This window comes from Budorcas taxicolor, chromosome 8 (assembly GCF_023091745.1).
Source record: "Budorcas taxicolor isolate Tak-1 chromosome 8, Takin1.1, whole genome shotgun sequence".
In the NCBI taxonomy this organism is placed as follows: Eukaryota; Metazoa; Chordata; class Mammalia; order Artiodactyla; family Bovidae; genus Budorcas; species Budorcas taxicolor.
In genome coordinates this window covers 52279913-52303462 of record NC_068917.1, presented here as the reverse complement: position 1 = coordinate 52303462, position 23550 = coordinate 52279913, and the positions used below count along the sequence as shown (strand labels likewise).

Here is a 23550-nt window from a genome sequence, read left to right as displayed (position 1 = left end):
TTTTATTTTCTGCAAGGTAAACATTTTTCTTAGGCATTGTTACCAGAACAACCTCTTTGTAGGGTTTTATAGTTTGGAATAACTATATATTTTTTTTAAAAATTGTATTTATTTTGTAGAGTTGTAATACAAAAAATGATTTATAGGCTATATTTTTCAGGAAGAAGTTACTAGACTATATTCCTATTGAAGAAACTTTCCTATTTAAATCTATGATATGGAATGAAAAGATGACGAAAAAGTCTTCTGATCAAAAAGCTTGAGATCATCAAAGGAATGTTTAGTTTCCTCCACAGAGAGCCACCAGGATTTTTTCATAATCTCCTTTGGTTTCATCCTGTTGATAAAAATAAAGTATACTTAATGCTACCTGAGACCACAATCAATAGAAAGTATTTTTAAATTGTAGAATAATTATTGTATTAGGCTTAACATACATCAGAGTATATCAATTTTTTTGGATCTTGGATAAGAATATCACTTATTTAATTAATAAAATTTATATAGCAGATAACTGGTATTTTTAATTGCTTATATGAAAAGCAGTAACTTTCAAAATTCAGATGCAAACTTCTCTTGATTATTCTATATTAAAGCCATTATTTTCCAAGAATGAAATATAACACAGAATAAATATAGCAAAATATAACTTCATATCACCTTTGACTTGTTCAACCAGAGTGAAGGTTATAAGTCCATGATAGTCTCACTTTTCATGTTAGATTTTTGTTATCCAATACAAATGCCAAATTGAATTTGAACAGTCATCTATCTTTAAGTTCAAAACTCCTTGACTTGTCTTTATTTTTCACTTTCTAGCTTGAACATGCATTCTATATTTTTTACATATAATAAAGTTAAGGAAAAATTTAGAATAAAAAGTTTCTAATCCTCTGATCAATATTCATTGCAACATAAATCATTATATATCTCTACCAAAGCATTTTGATTGCTAAATGTATGTATGGTAAACTGTTTCCATGACTACTGAAAAATCTGAAGTCTTTCTGTATAGTATCACTAGTAGATTTTACCAGTCCAAGCTCAATTTACTTTAAATTATGTATCTTTTTTAAAATTTTTATTTTTTGGTCATACTGTGCAGCAAGTTCAGCAACCAAAGATCAAACTCATGTCCCTTGCAGTTAAAGTACAGAGCCTTAACCACTAGACCACAAGAAAAGTCTCTGTATATTAATATAACAAATTAATCTTATATATGTAATTTATGGATACAGTAAACCAGCCCTTCTTTTTGAAGAAGTTGCAAAAAAATTATCATTTGTGGGGGTAACATTATGAGAATTACAACATACCAGGATGGCTTGACAGAGAGAGATGCCATACAACTTCTGATAGCATGCTTTGATGTCATTCATGTCAATTTCAGAGCGGGAAACCATAATCCTGATAAGTGTCTTATGACGAGTTCCAATACCCTGTTGAAAACAAATGATGATCAGTGTCCCTTATATTCCAAGCCTACTCTTAAGGCAGGATGTGGGTTTGAATGTGAAGCTATTTTGCTAACCTATATAGTTTTTATGGAGAAACTATTTCCACATTAAAATACGCACAAACACACAAACTTCAAACAAGTGGTAATAAAATGACACGAACTCAACTGTGACAAGAGAATTATATACAGAGCTTTTAAAACCTCCTAACTGATCTTGCACTATCCAGTCTTTCCTCTGTCTAAGCTATTTAAGAACTGCAAAGGAAACTTTCTAAGTTGTAAACTGATCATTTGATCCATCTGCTTAAAACCTTTTAGTGACCTTCTGTAGATTTTAGGATGAAAATCAATCATTTTACCTGGGCTCACAATGCCCTGCCTAATTCTACAACTTCTTCCACCGTGTACCATCACTCTCTATATATTATCCTGAAAGGGACATGCCGTGTTCTCCTCCAGGATCAGACTTGCTTTATTCCTTCATTCTTTACACTGCTGCTCTCATCTGGCTAATTCCTGTTCAAATAGCATATTGTAATTTAGCTGACACCTACACTGCTTTCCAAAGTCTGGGACACAGGTCCCTCTTCTCATTTACAATACTAGGTGTTCTCATTACCCATCTAATAACCTCACTAGGTAACAGCAAGCATGGAGTCAGGAACTGTACTGCCAACTACCCAGTGGAACATGCCTATCACATCAAAGGGACTCTTTTCTTTTAATTGAATGGTTAGATCGCTTTCTCCTAAGACTTCTTTATTTTAGAGTTGCAAAGGAAAAAAACAGACAACTTCATAACTTTTCACAAGTATATAGGTACCATCCTATATAATAAAATACAAGCTAGACAATAAAGGACTTAAAGTGATATCTCAAATACATCTTAATAAAACCTTACACTTTGATGAGCTTACAATGACATTTTAAAATCTTAGAATGACATATTAAGCAATGCCATGGAAGGCAAAATAATAAAAAAGATAAATGAAATTTAGAAGAGATTGTAAAGCCTACAATCTTAGCAGCTTGCTAAAATCATACATTCAGTTCAGTTCAGTTCAGTAGCTCAGTTGTATCTGACTCTTTGTGACCTTATGAACTGCAGCACGCCAGGCTTCCCTGTCCATCACCAACTCCCGGAGTTTACTCAGACTCACGTCCATCGAGTCGGTGATGCCATCCAGCCATCTCATCCTCTGTCGTCCCCTTCTCCTCCTGCCCCCAATCCCTCCCAGCATCAGAGTCTTTTCCAATGAGCCAACTCTTTGCATGAGGTGGCCAAAGAACTGGAGTTTCAGCTTACGAGGAAGTATATCGCCCTTCCTCTGCTGACTCAGATTTTATGCAAACCATGAGTAATCTACAAATTGCTTTCAAGCTCACCTTACTATCTTATCTATACAAGAATATAACAAGTCTAACAGAATTTTAAGAAGTAAGTGTATTACCTCTTGCAATGGACAGAAAAATAATTTTTAATGAAAAGACATTAAAAAATAAATGTAATTTTTAAACAATATGGGATTTTCTGTTCTCTCCATACACAGTAATTTTTTCCCCAAAGCAAATCATATGTTACCTTCATAGCCTGATGGAGCTTCTCAGCAAAGAACATTGGCTTGCTTGTAGCACACTTCACTGTAAGAGAGGCATGTTTTAGTTGACATCTTTACCACAAAAGAAGAAAGGTACATATGAAAGAAATAGGAAATACAGAGGTTTTCAAGAAAGATTCTGTTCTCCATCCCTGTTCCTCACCATCCACCCCCAGTAAGGGATATCTGGCTTAAAAAAAGCTATTTTCTAGATGGTGATTTTGGATATTCTGTCCTCTGACAATATCATTTATCTCCTATTATCCTAAGTCCACTGATAGCAGCTTAAATAGTTCATGCTATCCTGAGTATACTCTTCATGGAAACAAGGAAACCAGTAGATATGTTAAAGGCTATGTTGGCAGGCAAGAAATACTTTTTTTCTTGTTGTAATAAGAAAAAAAAATCCAAGTGGGACAGGACAGTCATAAAATATAAGGCAACTGCCAAATAAAATACTAACAGATGTGTCAATCAGTTTTAAGCAGATTCTCTACATTCTTACTCCAAGTGTGATCTATGGACCAAAAGAACTGGAGTCAACTGAGAATTTGTTAGAAATGCAGACTTCCAGTTTCCACCCAGACCTACTGAATTAGAATATGCATTTTAGCAAGATCCCCAAAGGATTCATGTGCACATTAATGTTTGAGAAGCACTGCTTTATAATGTAGGTTTCCAAACTTCAACTGGTCATCTGAATAAAAGGGAAAACTTTAAAATTCTTTTCTTCTGAAGGTCTAAATCCTTTAAGCTTGCCCAAGATTACTCAGCAAGTGACAGACCAGGATGTGGACCTTCATTTATCTAATTCCAAATCCCATGTTCTTAATGACCATTTTGACTTTCTTTTGTGCCATGCCCAGCCTGGTATATTGCATGGTACAAGCTGATGCTCAATATTATCCACCTGCTCATGTTTTTAATCAAGGAAATAATACCTGTAATTACTAACATGACTATTGCATCACTTTAGCTAAATATTTATTGTCATTTTCTTACATGCTACCTCTATTTGCAATATAAATTACATCTGAGTTTTTGTCTTGTTATTATATTTTATAAATTATTGGACAACATTGACAATACAATTTCAAGTTAGAAAACTCTTCCCTCTTCAGGACTACATACCAATAACTGTGAGGCATTTCTCGATGTCACCTTTCAACTCCAGGTCCAGAACTTTGTTCATGTCATGCTTACTATACTTGGAATATTTCTGAAACACTGAATATTAAATTTAAATTAGAGATGTACAAAACATCCTGTTTTTTTTAGCAAACTAGCAAAATCAGGCATGGCCACGAAGTCAAAGCATTCCTTATGTGTATGCTAAGTCACTCCAGTCGTGTCTGACTTTTTGTGACCCCATGGACTGTCACCTGCCAGGCTCATTTGGCCATGGGATTCTCCAGGCAAATACTGGAATGGGTTGCCATGCCCTCCTCCATGGGATCTGTCCAACCCAGGAACTGAACCCACATTTCTTATGTATCCTGCATTGGCAGGCAGGTTCTTTACCACTAGTGCCACCAGGGAAGCCCAAAACATTCCTTAGGATGACTGAACTTCAAAAAACACAATGTAAATCTAACTATTCATCTGAGCATATTTTGGATACATCATCTTCTCTGAGAGATGTAATTCACATGGCTATTTTTGGGCTTCTGTGTATTTTGGGAAAATTTTTGCAAATGTTGACATTTATTAGAAGTGACATTTGATTGACAGCCATAACTCTACATCAGAGCCAAGTGCCACAGCAAATGGATCTTTCCTTATATAAAGATCTGTGTTGTAGATTCCTCTTATTTTAATTTCAGAGTGCTAACAGAATGCTGTTATTAAATAATAAACTTGAAGTAATCATCATGATCTGCCCTTTGTCTTTACTTCCAGAACACTCAGGGGTAAATATTGTGGCACGAACTCTCTTTTAGCTTTTGTTTCTGGAGTATCTAGATACTCTTTTCCTCGCTTAGCCTCAGCTGTTTTCTTCTTCATTGTAATTTCATGTGTTCTGTTTTACGTGTATATATTGTCAGACCTATTCCAAATATTTTGAGGGGAAAAAATAGTAAAAATAAACTAATGCTCTACATGCCAAAGTCATAAAATGTGTTTCAAATACTATCACGTGGTGTCTGTACGAAGCTGGACAAACGCACAAGAAGCAATAAGACATCAGGAATTCTGCATCCACTTGGTTTCGGAGTGTCACTGATTAAGATTTCTTTCTTGCTTTCTCTTGAAAGTGTTAGTCACTCAGTCGTGTCCAGCTCTTTGTGACCCTATGGACTACAGCCTGCCAGGCTCCTCTGACCACGGGATTCTTCAGGCAAGAATACTGGAGTGTATTTGCGATTCATTCCCTTCTCTGGGGTATCTTCCTGACCCAGGGATTGAACCTAAGTCTCCTGCAGTACAAGCAGATTCTTTACCATCTGAGCTACCAGGGAAGCCCTTTCCTTTCTCTTGCTTGTCCTCATTAAAAAATAAAAATAAAGAATGACTTCTGCAAACAGTCCCAGGGAACATTTCTTTTCTTCTTACCTCTGCGAAGATGGGGATAGCTCCTGGTGGTAAGAATGGTAGTGAACACATTCACATCTGTCCCTTTTCTTTTTTCTCCTGCTTCATATAAGGCCTGTTAAAAAACACAAAAGTAAACACTTGACCCTCTGAAGACTTGATATCTGCATAAGAATGTCAGATCTCTTCAAAGATTTTGGAGGCAGCTGCTTTGTGTCCAATACAATCAAAGCAGGTGACAATGCTAAGATTACAAGTTCCTTAGAGATGGAAACTTTGTTTTGTCAAGTATCTTCCATAATATCTCTCAAGTTACCTTGCAAACACTGGAGACTGAATCTATGCACGCAAAATAAATGTTTATTGAGTTAACTCGCTTTAAGATTACATTCTGTATCAAGAAAACTTCAAGGGACAATCTCTAAATTTTTAATTTTACTCTTAATTGTTTAAAGTAATTTTCAGCAAATGGTACTAATAAATCAATAATTCAACCATTACCTAGATGTTGAATTTTGATGTGAGAATTTCTGGATTCAAATTCTGACTCTGCAACTTTATCATTCTTAGATATTACTACTGAGATATCTTAGTAATCTTATGTAGTTTCACATTATTAAACTAAAGACTTTCCTCTTTTGTAAATGGAAAAGATAACCTCTACCTTATTGTCAGCAACCTGCTCTGTTACCTTTGAAATGTTAATTACCACCCTCCTCCTGGGTCACACTAATCCATGTAATGGCCATAAATATACATCTAAGAGCCCTGAAAGTCTTTTTTTTTTAATTTTAATTTTTGCCTGCACTGGGTCTTTGCAGCTGCACGTGGGTTTCCTCTAGTTGTAGAGAGCAGGGGCTATTCTCTAGTTGTATTGTGCAGTGGTTTCTCTTGTTGCAGAGCACCGGCTCTGGGCACACGGGCTTAGTTGCCCCAAGGTATGTGGGATCTTCCTGGACAAGGGATTGAATTGGTGTCCTCTGCATTGCAAGGCGGATTCCTAACCACTGGACTACCAGGGAAGCTCCCTGATAGTCTTAAAATGGAAAGCAAATTCAGAAGTATCACAAGGAAATAATAGTAATTTCTTACTATGGGCAGTTACTCAAATACTTACTTTTGTTCTTTGATATGATTGCACAATTTCTATTAAAACGATAAAACTTCCAATGGGCATAAAAAGTTATTCGGGACTTTCTGAGCAAACAACTGATATAGATGCATTTATTTAACAAAAGTCAATAAATGCAGGATAATGCATTGATATAGTGAAGAGAGTGGAGTAGTCAAGTAAGTTTCTATTTTTACTAACTCACTGTAATGAATTTGTTGAGAATACTAACTGTACCATGAGTAAAGCATATGTAAATACTAGATGCCATTTTTTTACCAAAAATTCCAAGTCCCAAAATGACACAGTTTTTCTAATGTTGCCAATGGACTGATGTATTAAAAAACAAGCAACCTCACTGAAACAATATATAATAATATACTTGAAAGTATATAAATGCTATAACTTTTATAATTTTAATATCATTACCATAATATTTTTACAATATTAACTTACACTTCTAAACCAATGTTCATTGTTTAAAGAATTGTTAGATGTGTTTATTCTTTTCACTTTTACTTTCTTATACCTGGTAAAATAAAAATTCAGAGTTTTCTCAATAACAGATCAAATTTTTACTGTTCTTTCTCAATCCTCTCCAGTTTCATGAACAGTGCAACCTGTTGAAAACATAAAGACCACATTTCCTCTCTTGGATTGCTTGAATCCTGGCTGGTGGGCATCCTTCAGGGAATGGACATTAGATGCCATTATCCTTTTGGAGAATCTCATATCTGCTTTCACATGGAGGCCCTCAAGTGGTACCTCACCTCAGGTCGGACCTAACTGAAGTAGCAAAGTAGATTCTAAGAGTATTTATAAGCACTTGCTTACCCTGGCATCTGAATCAGCCAAGTCGTCATTTACAGCAAGCTCCTCAGATCGGTCACCCTGGAAAATAACCCATTCTCATGTAAGTAGCTTTCTAGCATATAATCACATGGCTTATTTATTCTCTTAAAATCAGATGAGTAATATTCTTTGCAGAAAAAGGAGTGAATTGCTCATTTCTAGAGAGAGATGAAATCTAAGATTTTACTTTTTATCGAAGAAGAGATATTTCCAGATCTGTTTTCATTATACCTTAGCAAGAGAAAGCAAAGCCTTCTCATAGTCTCCCGATGTGTCTGAGGCGATGTCTTTAGCCAGATCTCTCTTCAGTTCTGAGAAATAGGAAAAATATATTTTGTAGTAAACTACTGATAATGGTGATGATAATAATATCTAACATCTCTATATTGGTTCACAACTTGCAATGCCAAATGTTCAATAACTTATGGAACTCATTTCAAATAGTTCTATTTTTTAATAAAGCAAAATCGGAGCAAGTAAAATTTTTGATCATCAAATTTATTTCCTATAAGGCAATTAAAACAATTTAGATAATACTGTGAATGAAACTCTACAGCCCTAAAGCTTTTGCTAACAAGAATAAATTGCACAGGTATACATTATTAGACAACTATTTCTGAAATAAATCATACTGGAATTTAAGCAATGGGGTGAATACAAGAGCTATTTAAAAGGACAAACCAAAGTGCTTGCATGAACATAGACTATTTATTTACTTTGAAATGATAAATGTCTTATATGGAATACAATTTAGTTATGTATGCATATGTGTATGTATACACCTCTACAGTAAATATGGATTTCAAATGTTTCTTTGTTAAACACTCTTACTTAACATTAAAAAATTATGTTGTTATTATTTTTCAGCAAAAATTTAACTGAATTTATAGTTGCCTAGAAGGCAGAACATTTTAATAAACAGTCATTGAACTGTACCTTGGGAATAATTTATGGCTATTTGCCTTTGTAAACTATATTTTATAAAATTTAAAAAATTAGTTATAATGCCCCTCTTGATGACTATCACTGATAAATGGACCTAAGATAAATACTGAGAATGAGATAAGAATTGCAGAACATGAGGTTAAAACTTCCTCATTCTGATTCCTTTATTAGATTTCCATGAAAATAATACACGAGGACTATTGTATTCTCTGTGCTTGGTTTTAAAATCACATAGAATGATCCTCTATGGTGCTGCATATTGGGTTGAGAAAATAAAACAAACAAACAAAAAAAAACAGGGGGCTTAGGAAACTAGAAAAAGAAAATAGTGATGACTCAGCACTGCCCAGGACCCATTTGCAGATACTCTCTTTACAGTGTTAAGCATACCATTGAAATGAAATGTTTCACTGAATAGATAAAATGAGCCATGGCTAGTCTTTCATCCCCATGAATCTAACTAGATGTTAACAGTGAGTAAGTCATTTATGTTCATAATGGTAAAGTTAGCTTGCATCAGAGAATTATAAGCACCAAGCTGTTTATCTTTTCAAGGACAAATGTTTGGAGGGTTTTTGTTTGTTTGTTTTTGTTGTTATTATCTTTTCAAAATGAAAGACAATGGGACATTTTTATGAAATAAATCTCATAAAAATAGGAAATGTTTTTAGAAAATTATTTAAATTCAGAGCTTTGAATTGAGAATTTCATTGCAATACTATGTGGCCATTTGTCCCAGACATACAATTTTTTTAAGTGCAAAGTTGATGAGGACTGAGACAATCGTGTCCCTTATTTGTACCCCACTAACTCTAATGTGTCTGGTAACCGTATGTGCTTGTGATAGACCTGTGACAGACAATGAAAGAAATATTTTAATATGTACTTTTCCCATGATTAACATCCACACTCAATTTTTCAAAAAGTATATCAGAATTCCTTTTCAACTAAGACACTTGGACGGTTACACATTAAAACTTACCTTCTCTATAGACTCTGTTAATTTCTCTGATTTCTCTGTTAGTTCTTGATGCCAGAATTTCATTCAGAGTGTCTTCATCAGTCCCAAGGCCCTGAATTGAAAAAGATGGAAAAAAAAATGTAGAAAAATCTTCATTCAAAAGTATCAACTAGTTATTATGTTCCAAAATTTGTCTGAATCTGACATTTAGTAAATTTCTCACAATTTCTCAATATTTCTCACAATAAATAACCACAATATTTATTAATTGCAATAAAGTATGTATTATATTGCTTAAAAAACAAAATGGGTTTAATGCCAATATTTTGGGCAAATAAATACAAAGTGAGATCTATTAAATATGGTAACATCATGAAGACAGTGGAAATAACATAGTTGTTAACATCAGCATCTATTTTTTCTTTTACTTATTCATGCACTTATTCATTTTATTACCACTGATTGGTGGCCCTGTGCTGGTTGTTGAGAATACTCTAGGAGGCATAAGTGCTTTGGACATACTTTGAGGAAAGGCGCTTTGCTTAAATCAGGTGGTTTACCTTCATGGCAGCACGGAGCTCTTCGGCATCAAACTGGGCTGGAGTTTTCAATAGAGCCAAAACAACTTCCTCAAGGTGACCGAGGAGGGCTTTCTTCAGAACTTCATCCAGGGGCTATAACAAGAAGATATATAACGTTTTAGTAAATAACACATTAGGTAATAGAGTAAAGCAGTGTTACCTGATGTTTAGCTAATCTTACTGAGTCCTAAACCCAACCAGTTTTCATAGCTCCTTCCCTTTACATAGAAAAGGGTACCCAATATTTAATATCTTAATCTTTTTGCTTCTAGAGTGATTAGAATGAAATTTACTGAATTCATTGATAACTCCTTAAAGGATAGCATTCTCAATCTTTTATAGAGGGAATAAATGACAAAGCTCAAAAGATAGGGGCTGTGTATTAACAGAAATAGTAATAAGAATACTTTAAAAATAATGTATTAATAACTTTTCCAACCATTGAGATTTGCACTTTTCAAATAAGCACTGTAATCAGACATTATGTGGTTTTCTAACTACACTCCTTAAAAAAATTACCCATATTTTGTATAAAATAGAAACCTTACTTTTAAAGTAGAATTACACACATAAACTTTACATTCAGACACTAAACAGCTCAGTTTAAAATTTAACAGAAGTCATATTTCAATCAGAACATATTTCTTACTGCCAACAGAAATCTTGATGTCTGTTTTGTTCAAGTTAAAGGCTTATCTCCAATATAGAACACCACATGTGCAAAGAATCAAAACAATGCATAAAACCAGCAAATGCGAAAGAACTGATTACATTGCAACCAAGAAAACAAATACAGTAATCCCAGACTTAGTTGTAATGGAAAACAGTGGCTAGAGACTGAAAGATCTAGGCAACTGTATTTCAAAATCTATGCGCGCATACTCAGTTGTATTCGACTCTGCAGTTCACCAGGCTGCTCTGTCCATGCAATTTTCCAGACAACAATACTGGAGTGGCTTACCATTTCCTACTCCAGGGGATCTTCCTTACCCAGGGATCAAACCTGTGTCTCTTGTGTCTCCTGCACTGGTAGGCAAAGATTTTTACTACCGCTACCTGAGAAGCCCATCAAACGCTATATTTAAACATAAATACGACTGAAATTGATTATCTAAATTAACCACTGCAACCGACCTTTCCTTTCTCCTGCAGATAGGCTGCTTTGATCTGCTGACGCTGTGCATTGTTTCTCTTAGTCAGAATTTCAATGATGGTTGCTTCATCCACACCTGGAAATAAAGGGCATCTAGACTTTAAAAATCAATTTTCTTTATCATCAATAACGGACATAAAATGATTCACTATCAAGATGCTTCAAATGAAGTTCTTAACAAAACAAAGAAGTATAAATTATAACAGGCTGGGACATGGATGTGACTCTATATCAGATGGAAGCACTTGGGATGGATGACAGTCCCTTTACTTGAATGAGAAAGTGAAAATGGCTCATTTGTGTCCTACTCTTTGTGACCCCATGGACTGTAACCTGAGAGGCTTCTCTGTCCATGGGATTCTCCAGGCAAGAATACTAGAGTGGGTTGCCATTCCCTTCTCCAGGAGATCTTCCCAACCCAGGGACTGAACCTGGATCTTCTGCACTGCAGGCAGATTCTTTACCATCTGAGACACCAAAGGAAGAAGAAATTCTCCCCAGCCCTCAGTGTTGCAGTGTTTGTTCCTAGTTCACACCTTAAGTGGGAGCAGAGGTGCTGACTTCAGCATTCAGTCCATTAGAAATGAGCTTTGTAAGGATAACTGTTGTAGCAGTAGTCTACTGATTTAATCAAAATCTCCGAAGTGCTGAGAAAGGAAGTGTATCTTCATTGATAAAGATCTCTTATCTTCAAAATGAAGCAGACTCTTTCCATTGCACATGTTTGTTTTTTAGTAGCCATTCTGAAATGTCTAGGAGGGGACTGTTTGGGGAAGACAGAGTTACCTTTAACTGTGATTGCTTTATGCAAGGCCTCAACATCCGAGGATGGATTGAAGGTAGGATAGGGGCTCACTGCTGACCCAGGACCACCTTTGGATCCTTTCACAGTTTTCTGTGAATGAGAAATAAATTATTGTCCATTCACTTACATTTGCTTCTATTTTAATATTACTATTTAAATGAGTTATTTTATTGTCTCTTGACTTACAATGTATTCCTGTTCTTCATTTTCAATAAACCAGGCCTGCTTGAGGAATTCAGATACCATTGCCATTTTTGAAAGATCTGAAAAGAAAACAGGTCGATGTTTTTACAAACCACAAACTCACCACATATACATACCACTCCATTCCCTTACATATGTAAGACATAGAGCAGCCCCGCTTTTGCTTTCCAGGATTACTCTTAGGAGAATCATACAATGCTAGATGTAGTGTTTTTTGGTTTGTTTGTTTTTAAATGTAGGGGTGTGTGTGTTGGGGGGGGGGGGCATGCTGCATGCCAAAAGATGTGGGATATTAGTTCCCCAACCAGGGATCGAACCTGCACCTCCTGCAGTGAAAGCAGGAGTCCTAACCAATGGACTGCCTGGGAAGTCCCTAGATTTGAATTTATTTTAAAGAGACTCTACTACCCTTGCACGGAAACCCAAAGCCTCAGAAATGTAGCTCTTTCTCAGTATAGTCAGGCCTACCCTTAGGGCTCAGATAAGTAAACAGATAAGCTGTAAAGAGCAAAGCTGGTGCTTCATTTCACCATGTACTCTATACCAAGCCCTGAGGGCGTAAAAACATTGAAACATCCTTTGCCTCAAAGAACTTCAAGCCAGCATGTGCTCTTCCTAAGAAAACTCAAAAGTTTAAGAACAATTTTTAGAGGAAGTTCTGGGTGATCTGAGACTCTTTTGGGGGAAGGTTTGAGATTAAATTGGCTAAAAAGTTAAAGAGAACAAAACAGAGAAGCTTGTCATATTTGGGAAGTTAATAAGAGTTTATTAGCTCAAGAAGCCCAAATTTAAAAGTTCAAATGTGTTTCCAAAGTTTTGGATAAACATTAATGGGTTTTTAAAAAGAAAGTTATATTTCAGAAAGATGACTCATCCTGTGTCATAGAGAATGCCTAGGAGACGGGCAAGATGGAAGATTAGAGACCACTTAGTAAGCTGTAGGAGAATCCATGTAGGGTTAATGAGGACTTGAACAAAGCTATTGGGTAGAGAAAAGAACATTATACTGGCATTTATAAACTAAGATAATCTATGGCAATCTACAGGAGTGAACTCAGACTCAAAACTCTACCTAAAAAAAAAAAAAAGATATTCTTGTGAGATTTCTCCCTGAAATAATTCAATTTTCTTTTCCATTCCTTGGTATAAAATTATTTCAGCACCTGGAATAATCACTACACTCACATTTCTTCTATTTGAGCTGTCTGAATTCTCATACTACATGTGTTGTTTTTCTTTTTATACCCAATACAAAATAATCTTGGAAAATAATTATTTTATACCAGCTGCTTTGCTCTAAAAAGGATTCTTTAGAGTGAAACTGCACCATGCATGTCCTCCTTTGGAAAATTGTATGTTAAAGAAAATTGCTTGACTTACTATCATCATTCAGCAATATTTTTATTTAATAAGCTAAGAATTAAAGATTTTAAAATTAAAAAAAAATAATAAGCTATGTATATGTTTAAAACTTGAAGTACATTTTAAAAATTAATGCATTTACTGCATTATCTGCAAAAGAAGCCCTCAAGGATCCTTTTTGTCTAGGATTTTTTTTTTTAGGAGCCTACGCTCCAGTTCTAGGCTGATCGATCTCTCCACACCCTTTTATTTCTCTGGAGACTGCTATTATGAGTACATCTGAAAGAGATTCGAAGGATGATCTTAGCAGTTTTAAATTCTCCTTGTGAAGCTAAATGACTCATGAGGAGTAAAACCCATAGCCTGATTCTTTACCGGTATGTTCAGACAAAGTATTTCAATCCCCACCTGCTGAAAAGTGGCAGAAATTCTAAGTAATGAGATTAAATACATGAGGGAAATAATATCCAAAGCAGAAACTATCTCTACTTAATTATCATGGGAATTGTTCAAATTACTGTTCTGTCATCTGTGAGGAGAACCAATATATTGTGCACTTATTTAATCTCATCCCCCCAACAACTGATCAATTTAAAGTTATTTCCTGAGGCAAAGTCATGGTGTACAATTTTGCACAAGGTTTTAGTTCCTATTACACCATAATCTGCTGCAACTGTTGTTGGCACATGGAGTTTCATTTTCCTCTTGCTTAATTGGCATATACAAAACATCTTGCAATTTCTGGCAAGACTGCAGGTATTTAAAATATCCATTTTTTATCTCATCCATGCCCTTTAGAAAGTAGAATTCTTAGAATGAGTGATACAATCGGTCACTTAGTGGAGTAATTTTCCCTCCGTAATAGAAACAGATGTTCCAATATTTCCACTTTTTTCAATTAGAAGCGAAAAACTTCAAAAGCAATCGAAGAGGAGATTAAGAATATTGTCAAATATAATTTTTAAAATGAGCCTCACAACTTCAAAATAAATTTCATGAAAACTTTACTGTACATCAAAGCTTATATAATGCATTAATTTCTTAAAAGAATAAATGAGAAAGACTAGAAAATATTTCTTTATTATATTAGACAAAATAACAAAAATAAAAGGGTTAAATAATTTATTTCACACATGTCCACAGAGAACACAGCTTTGTGACATATCTTCTGTGTTCCTAGATTTTGGTTGAAAAAGTGATCTGGAATATGGTCTGGGAAAGAGAAGCAGCCTGAATAGAACTTTCTTCAGGAAAACAGTTAGAGGAAAATGGAATCTCAATTCAGCCAAATAAGATCCACAAGCTCTCAGCAAAACTTCAAGATACAAAGATTGTGACAGGATGTTAAAAAAAAAAACAACTCCCTGCAGGAAGTAGATTTGATCATATACTGCTAGCTAAGTGCTCAAATGCAACTCCATGTTTTAACAGAATCTTGAATATTTGCAACACACCTTACAAATACCACAAACAGCAAAAATATTTCGCTCAAATTGTATTGCTAAACCATTCTGTCTTTTCAATACCTAACCTCTGCATGAAAACCAATATGTTGTACTCAATAAAACCCACTTAATAATTTAAAAGTAAGATTTCTTAACTATGAACAAATAATGCATGCAAACACATTTCATAAACTTCAACATGGTATATAAATGTTTGTCACATATTTTTACTATTCAGAGAATGATCCAGTCTAGAAATTAGAATTTTTTAAAAATAAAAAATTAATAATCCCATGAGTTCACAAGAGGCTTTTTTCCATCTTTCTTTTTAGTTGCAACATTTAGAATATGTACTAGGTATTTAAGAGCCTGTTTTCTTAATATTCCTTGGCTCAATATATATTTAATCTGGCTACCAATGAGCTTTGAAACCAAGTTCATCTCAGTCCTTAGCATCATCTAATTTGAAGATGAAATTGAACATCTATAAATAGACTGACTTACATGGAAATTAATAAAATTCCAGTGTTGTTCTAATTAATAATCTGTGAAGATGCACTGCCTATCAATCTCATTTATCTATGAAAAAGTGTATAACTTTCTAGAAATTAATATTTTTATGTCATAAGAGAGCTCTCTTCCTCTCACTCAGCAAGAAATTAAAAGAAAGTAAATATGCATTAAATGATGCTTGCTAAATGTAAGAGAAAGGTATTCTAGAAATGGTACATTAGCAATTATACCAACTGTACAGTTTGAGAAAACTAAGACATTGTATGAAAGTTAATTTCCTGATTTTTTTCTTTTTAAACTGCACTGTGGTTGAAGTATTTAGAGACAGAGGGACACCATATCTGCAGTGGTCTCTTAAATGATACAGTAAAAATAACTATATAGAGTGGGTAGAAGAAGAAAAAGGAAGATAATGATAAAGCAAATGTGGTAAAATATTAACACTTGGGGAATTTGGGTAAAAAGTATATGTAATTTTGTGCAATATTCTTGCAACTTTTCTGAAGGTTTGAAATTATTACAAGACTGCTTTTAATAACTTTAAAAACCACATTTTCTATCTCTGTCAGCTTCATGAAACCCTACTTCCAGAATTTTTGACAGAGGAAACTGAGTTTTGTGATCTATCATGCCTTCCTGATGGTAAGTAAGAAAGATCAGAGTTCTGCAAAGACAGCAGCAGAAATAGATCTTTGCAGAGGACATCATTATCCCCATTTTCTACCTGGGGGAAAAATGTAATTTTTTCTGTCAGTTTTCTAGATACTAGTAGCAAGCATCAAGGCATACATAAATCCATGCTTTCTGATTCCAAAAGAGTGTATATGCTTTTAATGATCAATGATATTTTTAATAGCGTATAGTTAAGAATCAAATTCATTCACAGTAAGCCTATGGAGACCGTGGCAGGTTTTACTCCAGCCTGAGGGAGTTTATTTTTCAGCGCTTTGGCCTGTGTAGTTTTTTTCCTCGATTATAGATTTCACAAGTCTTTCCCACACCTACTCATGTGAGAAAAGGCAATTAGACTGTACAAAGGCATGACTTATGAAGAAACACTTTATGAAAGGTAGTTTCATGAATGTTTTGCTTCCAGGCCTCTGAGTAGGGTGTTCTGTTTGCCTGGCATGCTATTTCATCCTCCATATCCAATTCTCTTTGCCTAAATGATGCTTCTTAGAGAGGATTTCGCCTAGACCTCATCACATCCTCCAGACGGGCCTTCCTTAGTTCAACACTGGGGTAAGCGACCAACCATCTGTGCTCTCCCAAAGCATCCTGCCTTCACCCCTACACTTGCCCCTATTGTTCTGCATTATCACTTTCTATTTATTTACTCATCTATATTTTTAGTGGCATTCCATGGGGGCAATGATAATCTACCACGCCTGGCAGAATGCCTGGTACTTAGTATGCTGGAAAACATCACTGAATGAACAAATAGTGTATCAGTGCTAATTATTTAGGAAAAATATCTATACCAACTTATCTAATGTTTTCTATCCACAACTATAGGATGTAAAAATAAGAACTGAGGAGTTTTGACCCATGTCTTGACTCTCTTTAGCTGGCCATATGACCTGAAGAAAACATTTAACTTTTGGAGTGAAGAGGGCTCTCCAATTATGAAAATAAGAGTTGGAATGCACAGTAGCTGAGATTCATTACAGCTCTGAAATGCTAGTCATAAATTTCACCTCAAGTACCAGGAGGTGGAAAAAATTAGCATAGCGAAAGAAAAGTGGAGTGATGTTAGTCGCTCAGTAGCGTCTGAGTCTTTGCAACCCCACGAACTGTAGCTCACCAGGATCCTCCGTCCAAGGAATTATATGGAATTTAGAAAGATGGTAATGATGACCCTGTATGCGAGACAGCAAAAGAGACACAGATGTGTAGAGCGGACTTTTGGACTCTGAGGGGGAGGGAGAGGGTTGGATGATTTGGGAGAATGGCATTGAAACATGTATACTATCATGTAAGAAACGAATCGCCAGTCTATGTTTGATGCAGGATACAGGATGCTTGGGGCTGGTGCATGGGAATGATCCAGAGAGATGATATGGGGTGGGAGGTGGGAAGGGGGTTCATGTTTGGGGTTCACGTACACCCGTGGTGGATTCATGTCACTGTATGGCAAAACCAATACAGTATTGTAAAGTAAAATAAAGTAAAAATAAAAATTAATTAAATAAATATATATATATACAAATTTTAAAAAAAAAGTCCTTGGCTGAAACCCTCTGGGGAGTTGGAGATGCCTGAGCACTAGTTGTCTCAGATTCCTTGTATGGCGCCTTACAATAAACACTGAACTTTCATTCACCACAGAAAAAAAAAAAGGAGAACACTGTAGTGGATAGCCATTCCCTTTTCCGGGGGATCTTCCTGATCCTGGGAATGAACCTGGATCTCCTGCTTTGTAGGAGGACTCTTTAGGGTCTGAGCTGCCAGGTAAGCCCATAGTGAAGGAAGGTATTACATAAATTGTGTCTGTTCTTATCTTTCTCATAAAAATCTCTCCCATTTTAAAGAAAGAGGAAATAATTTACTCAAAAGACAGCTTTTGGTTTATCACTGAAAAATAATATGTCTGCTGGTTTCAAATATGTCATCACTTAATGGGTGTAGAGAAGATTAAGCAGCAGCTGAGCAGGCTAACATCAATAGAAACCAGTCTTCGCAGATCTTTTGATTGAAAAAGTATTTAATAACCACGAAACTCTAGCTGGTTTCTTAATAATATTATTATTAACTATTCTGTCAACATCTGTCAAATGATGGCTGTCTGCCAGATGTGGTTGAGCCTGGGGCTAGGGTGGTAACCCAGCTTCTGGAAAAGAGGCTAGGAATTTTGGAATTATGAAACTGGCATTTTACCACATTTGAGGTGTTCTGCAATGTGCCTACAAAAATACATTCCTGTGGGCAGAGGAGAATATTGCTTTTTCAAAGTCCAAACATAATTTTAGACACAAACTAGGCAAGAAAAGTACATAGTTTTTGATTAACTAGCACTAAAAATTAGATATCAGATCATTTAACTTAACACTGAGAATGAGCTAAGAAAAAATTTTGAAGGGACATTTGTAATAAACAAGAGCCAGATATATGGTTAGGATTCAAAAATCCCTCACTTTTGCACGTATATCCAACACCAGTAAAATCTCTACTTTAGATATGCTTTTTGCTTTCCTAAGGAGTTTTATAGCCATTAGCTCATTCGACAATCAAGATGTTACTAAGTGGAATAATTTTTAGAGGGCTCTAATGACATTCCCAAGGGATAACTTATCTGACACCACCCAGGAAATGTTTCCTTTCCCCTTAGGTTTTCAAATCTGCACTTGAAAAGCCAGTCCATGACACAGAGGCTCCAGGGGAAAGAATGTGGCCACACCCTCTCTAAATGAAGTAAGTGGATCCTCTTATTTATTTATACTGCATGAGTGAACATAACATTAATTTAAGATGTTAATTACAAAGGATATAATTTCCACTATGAGATCTGAATCTTTTTTTTTTTTTTTTTTAAGAAAAAAATGAATTATTTAAGTCCCTGAAACCCACCTCTGGGTTCTTCAGGCCTGGCTCCCCACAAACACCCACCATCCATCATGATTTCTACATAAAGTTCATGCAGATCTTGGAAACTCATAACTTGTGGGAACAAACACATTCATCTCTTCTTTTCCATGGTAACTCACCAACAGTACAGAAAGCCAGTATTAAGCAAAGTTTTCTTGTTTTTAAAATTGTATTTCTTAACTAAGTAAAAATAAAACTGCAATTTGTGATCCCCAAAATATAAATTCCCAATGTAATCTTACAAAAATGTTTGTCAAAGATATAAGTGCAGCTAGCCATAAATTCCACAGTAGTAACATTAAACACTGACGGTAAAAGTTATCAAAACAGCCAAAACTTAAAGGAAAACCAAGACTTACCTTTTTGGTTTTTTTCACCTCCGTACAAAGAACTAAAGAGAGATTCTCCTCTGAACGGTCTGTGGTGGAAGTGGAACCTTGAGCTTCTGATTTTATAGAATTTCAAAGGAGGCCACACCTAGCAACCAGAAGTTAGTAACTGGCTGTCTTTTGTTTGAAATACAGGGCTCAGCCTTGCCCAAAAGTGAAACAAGCGTTGCAAAACTATTCACTAAGCCAACTCAGAGCTGACAGCAAAAAGGAAAAGAAACGGAAGTACAGATTTTTTTTCCCCCACTTTAGTTTGCACTGCTTTTTTCAGGGGAGCAGAATATAAGAGGTGTTCAAGTATGCAGTACTATCTGCCTCAATCCTGATACCAATGACTGACATACTTTTTTTAGTTAGAAGAACTGTGGAATGAAAAATCATAAACTTTAAAACAAAATAAAACTCTCACTGGTTAAGTCTCAACTTCACCACTAGTTATTATGTTATTTGGGGGACAAATTTAATTTCCCTGAATTTGTTTCAACTTTTGTGAAATAAGGATAATATTTTCTAGGCTGCCAACTTACTAGAATTCTTGTGAGAATTAAGAAAGAAGATATATATCTGCAAAATTTAGTGTTAAAAAATTCTGGGTATTTTTCCTTTTTGTTATTTTATTCTTTATTTTTTAAATTGGAGTTATAATTGCTTTACAATATTGTGTTAGTTTCTGCTATACAATAATGTGAATCAGCTTGGATAGTTTTCTATTTCTATTTCACCAGCATTTTTCCTGCCTTCAAAACAAAATATGTTCTATGCTTGCATACACCTTGTTGATATATATAAGAAATGGAAAAGACATAAAGTTCCAAATTGTCTCAAAATCTCAAAGTTAATTCTAGAAATATAACCATTGTGATATTTTAAGAAAATATTGACATTAGAAGAAGGCTTAATACATTAATTCTTTTAATAGACTAAGTTATATATAAACTTTCATGCAAATAGATCCTTAGTATTCTACAGAATTTGAACAATAAACTAGAACTACAAAATGAAAGGATTAGTGGAGTAGCAGCTGTTTCAGAACGAACAGGTATCACAAGAAATTTCCCACTTGACTCAAGGAAAGGAAATTTGTTTGGTAATCTTGATGATGATTCATTTTTATTCTTCATGAAGCCTTACAAAGTTATATATGATGTTTCCATTAAACTATGCACAAGTATGACCTCTCTCATAGTATTATAGTTCAGTTTATGCTACATTTTAGTAGTTCTTTTTCCTCTTAGATATCTCAGGTTATTATGTATGTATATATCAGGTTTGGAAAAATCAGTGAAGATAGTTTCTTATGATTGTCAATTTTTAAAACATATTCTAAATTCTCAGTGCTAATGTTATTGAAGTCAACATATCCTGAAGAGGGGTGATCATCTAAATATTTAAGAATATATATATATATATATAGTCACCTACCATAACAAGTATGTTTTGAACTATTTAATTAGGTGCCAACTAATTAATTGATTGGTATTATCGCAAATTGATATTATTGCATCTTGGACAGATGTAGACCAGCTTTTTCATACCACATTTCTTTTTGTCAGGTGAAAAAGGAAAAGATACTTACACAAAATTATCATATTTGTATTTTTATTCCTGATTTTGACAATGGAAACATTGGAACATGAACAGTGACACTCCTCTGAAATGAAGAAAAAAGTTCATGTAGCTTTTAGAAGACTACCTAAAAGAAACATATGGACCCATTTTGTCCTGTTTTTGTGGTTACTGGTAGCATTAATGTGGAGGAATTGGGTTGTATGTTTGGATTTGTAATACATTGCCAAATGTATGATAGTAACAATAGATGTAATACCTGTGGCAGAATTAAGGACAACAAGTTAGAAAAACAATTTTTTCCAAAATTAAATTGCTGCTGTAACTCTAAAGGCAATGAAACTCCCAAATATAAAAAGAAAGTCACTAACCATAAAGAAATATTTCTGTGAGTAATCTATTAGGAACTCTGTCCCCCCAATAATGCTGTCAAGTGGGATCTGGAAATAAAATGTATCATGTGTTACCATTAGCAGCTAAGGGATAATAACTGGTTAAATGCTTCATGTATGTAAAAGCCACATACTACAAGTCTGGAGGAATGAGTCACCAGTCTTGCTGTTTCTAGAAGATGACTCATTAGTTCCATTTATTTTACACAGAGAGAACAGAAAATGAAGAAAAGAAGGGGGAGGGGAGAGAGTTAAAGTAACTATTATGTTTTATATTTTCACAGTATACTTATCTCTGCTCCTATAGTACAGACCTGATAGTGAAAAGGAACAAAACAAGGATACAAAATATGCAGTCTCTCACACATATCATACTTTAACAGAGCAAAAGTATCTGGACAAAATCTGGCAAAACATCTGATTTAAGTAAGGGGTTTCCTCCACCCGTTTGTTTTAGGTTCTCTCTAAAAGTAATGCTCAAAATTCTCCAAGCCAGGCTTCAGCAATACGTGAACCGTGAACTTCCAGATGTTCAAGCTGGTTTTAGAAAAGGCAGAAGAACCAAAGATCAAATTGCCAACATCTTCTGGATCATGGAAAAAGCAAGAGAGTTCCAGAAAAATATCTATTTCTGCTTTATTGACTATGCCAAAGCCTTTGACTCTGTGGATCACAATAAACTGTGGAAAATTCTGAAAGAGATGGGAATACCAGACCACCTGAGCTGCCTCTTGAGAAACCTATATGCAGGTCAGGAAGCCACAGTTAGAACTGGACATGGAACAACAGACTGGTTCCAAATAGGAAATGGAGCATGTCAAGGCTGTATATTGTCACCCTGCTTATTTAACTTCTATGCGGAGTACATCATGAGAAACGCTGGGCTGGAAGAAGCACAAGCTGGAATAAAGATTGCCAGGAGAAATATCAATCACCTCAGATATGCAGATGCCACCACCCTTATGGTAGAAAGTGAAGAGGAACTAAAAAGTCTCTTGATGAAAGTGAAAGAGGGGAGTGAACAAGTTGGCTTAAAGCTCAACATTCAGAAAACGAAGATCATGGCATCTGGTCCCATCACTTCATGGGAAATAGATGGGGAAACAGTAGAAACAATGTCAGACTTTATTTTTGGGGCTTCAAAATCACCACAGATGGTGATTGCAGCCATGAAATTAAGATGCTTACTCCTTGGAAGGAAAGTTATAACCAACCTAGATAACATATTGAAAAGCAGAGACATTTCTTTGCCAACAAAGGTCTGTCTAGTCAAGGCTATGATTTTTCCAGTGGTCATGTATGGATGTGAGAGTTGGACTATGAAGAAAGCTGAGCGCTGAAGAATTGATGCTTTTGAACTGTGGTGTTGGAGAAGACTCTTGAGAGTCCCTTGGACTGCAAGGAGATCCAACCAGTCCATTCTAAAGGAGATCAGTCCTAGGTGTTCTTTGAAAGGACTGACGCTAAAGCTGAAACTCCAATACTTTCACCACCTCATGTGGAGAGTTGACTTATTGGAAAAGACTCTGATTCTAGGAGTCATTGGGGGCAGGAGGAGAAGGGCACAACAGAGGATGAGATGGCTGGATGGCATCACTGACTCGATGGACATGAGTGTGTGTGTTGGTGAGTTGGTGATGAACAGGGAGGCCTGGCATGCTGCAATTCATGGGGTCACAAAGAGTCAGACACGACTGAGCAACTGAACTGAATTGAACTGAAGCATTACTTTTCATGTGGAGAAAGAGGTATATTCAGAATCATCAAAAACAGCAGTTCTCTGAAATCTCAAAATTTCCCCACAGCTTTCTCACACCCATTATCCACAGTCAATGAAAATACTGCCTTAGTTTGTATTTCTAATGTCTGCATAGGTTAAAGAATTTTGAGAAATAGTGTTCTAAATGGTTTTCCCTTTATCTCTGGAAATGTCAGATACTCAAATAATTATCACACACAACTAAATTATTGATTGTTATTATTACTCAGTTTTTCCCAACATCATGTGAAATAGAGAATTTTTTTTTTTTAATTTTACCCTCCTGCCCATTCAATGAAGTAGTCAAATGAAGATACTGAAGGCCAATGGAGTGAATC

At 35.2% G+C, this 23550-nt stretch overlaps 1 protein-coding gene across 1 annotated transcript; it reads right to left on the bottom strand.

Annotated features, from left to right (window-relative positions):
- Positions 1-19543, bottom strand: ANXA1 (annexin A1). Its single transcript, XM_052645077.1, has 13 exons — positions 19466-19543; positions 12184-12260; positions 11979-12087; positions 11174-11268; positions 10019-10132; positions 9480-9570; positions 7784-7863; positions 7535-7591; positions 5611-5704; positions 4189-4284; positions 3042-3100; positions 1317-1439; positions 1-337 (listed from the first exon to the last, which is right to left on the bottom strand). The coding sequence occupies exons 2-13, from the start codon at positions 12247-12249 to the stop codon at positions 281-283; spliced, it is 1041 nt and encodes a 346-aa protein (XP_052501037.1). The 5' UTR covers positions 12250-12260; positions 19466-19543; the 3' UTR covers positions 1-280.
- Positions 19544-23550: the final 4007 nt, after the last annotated feature.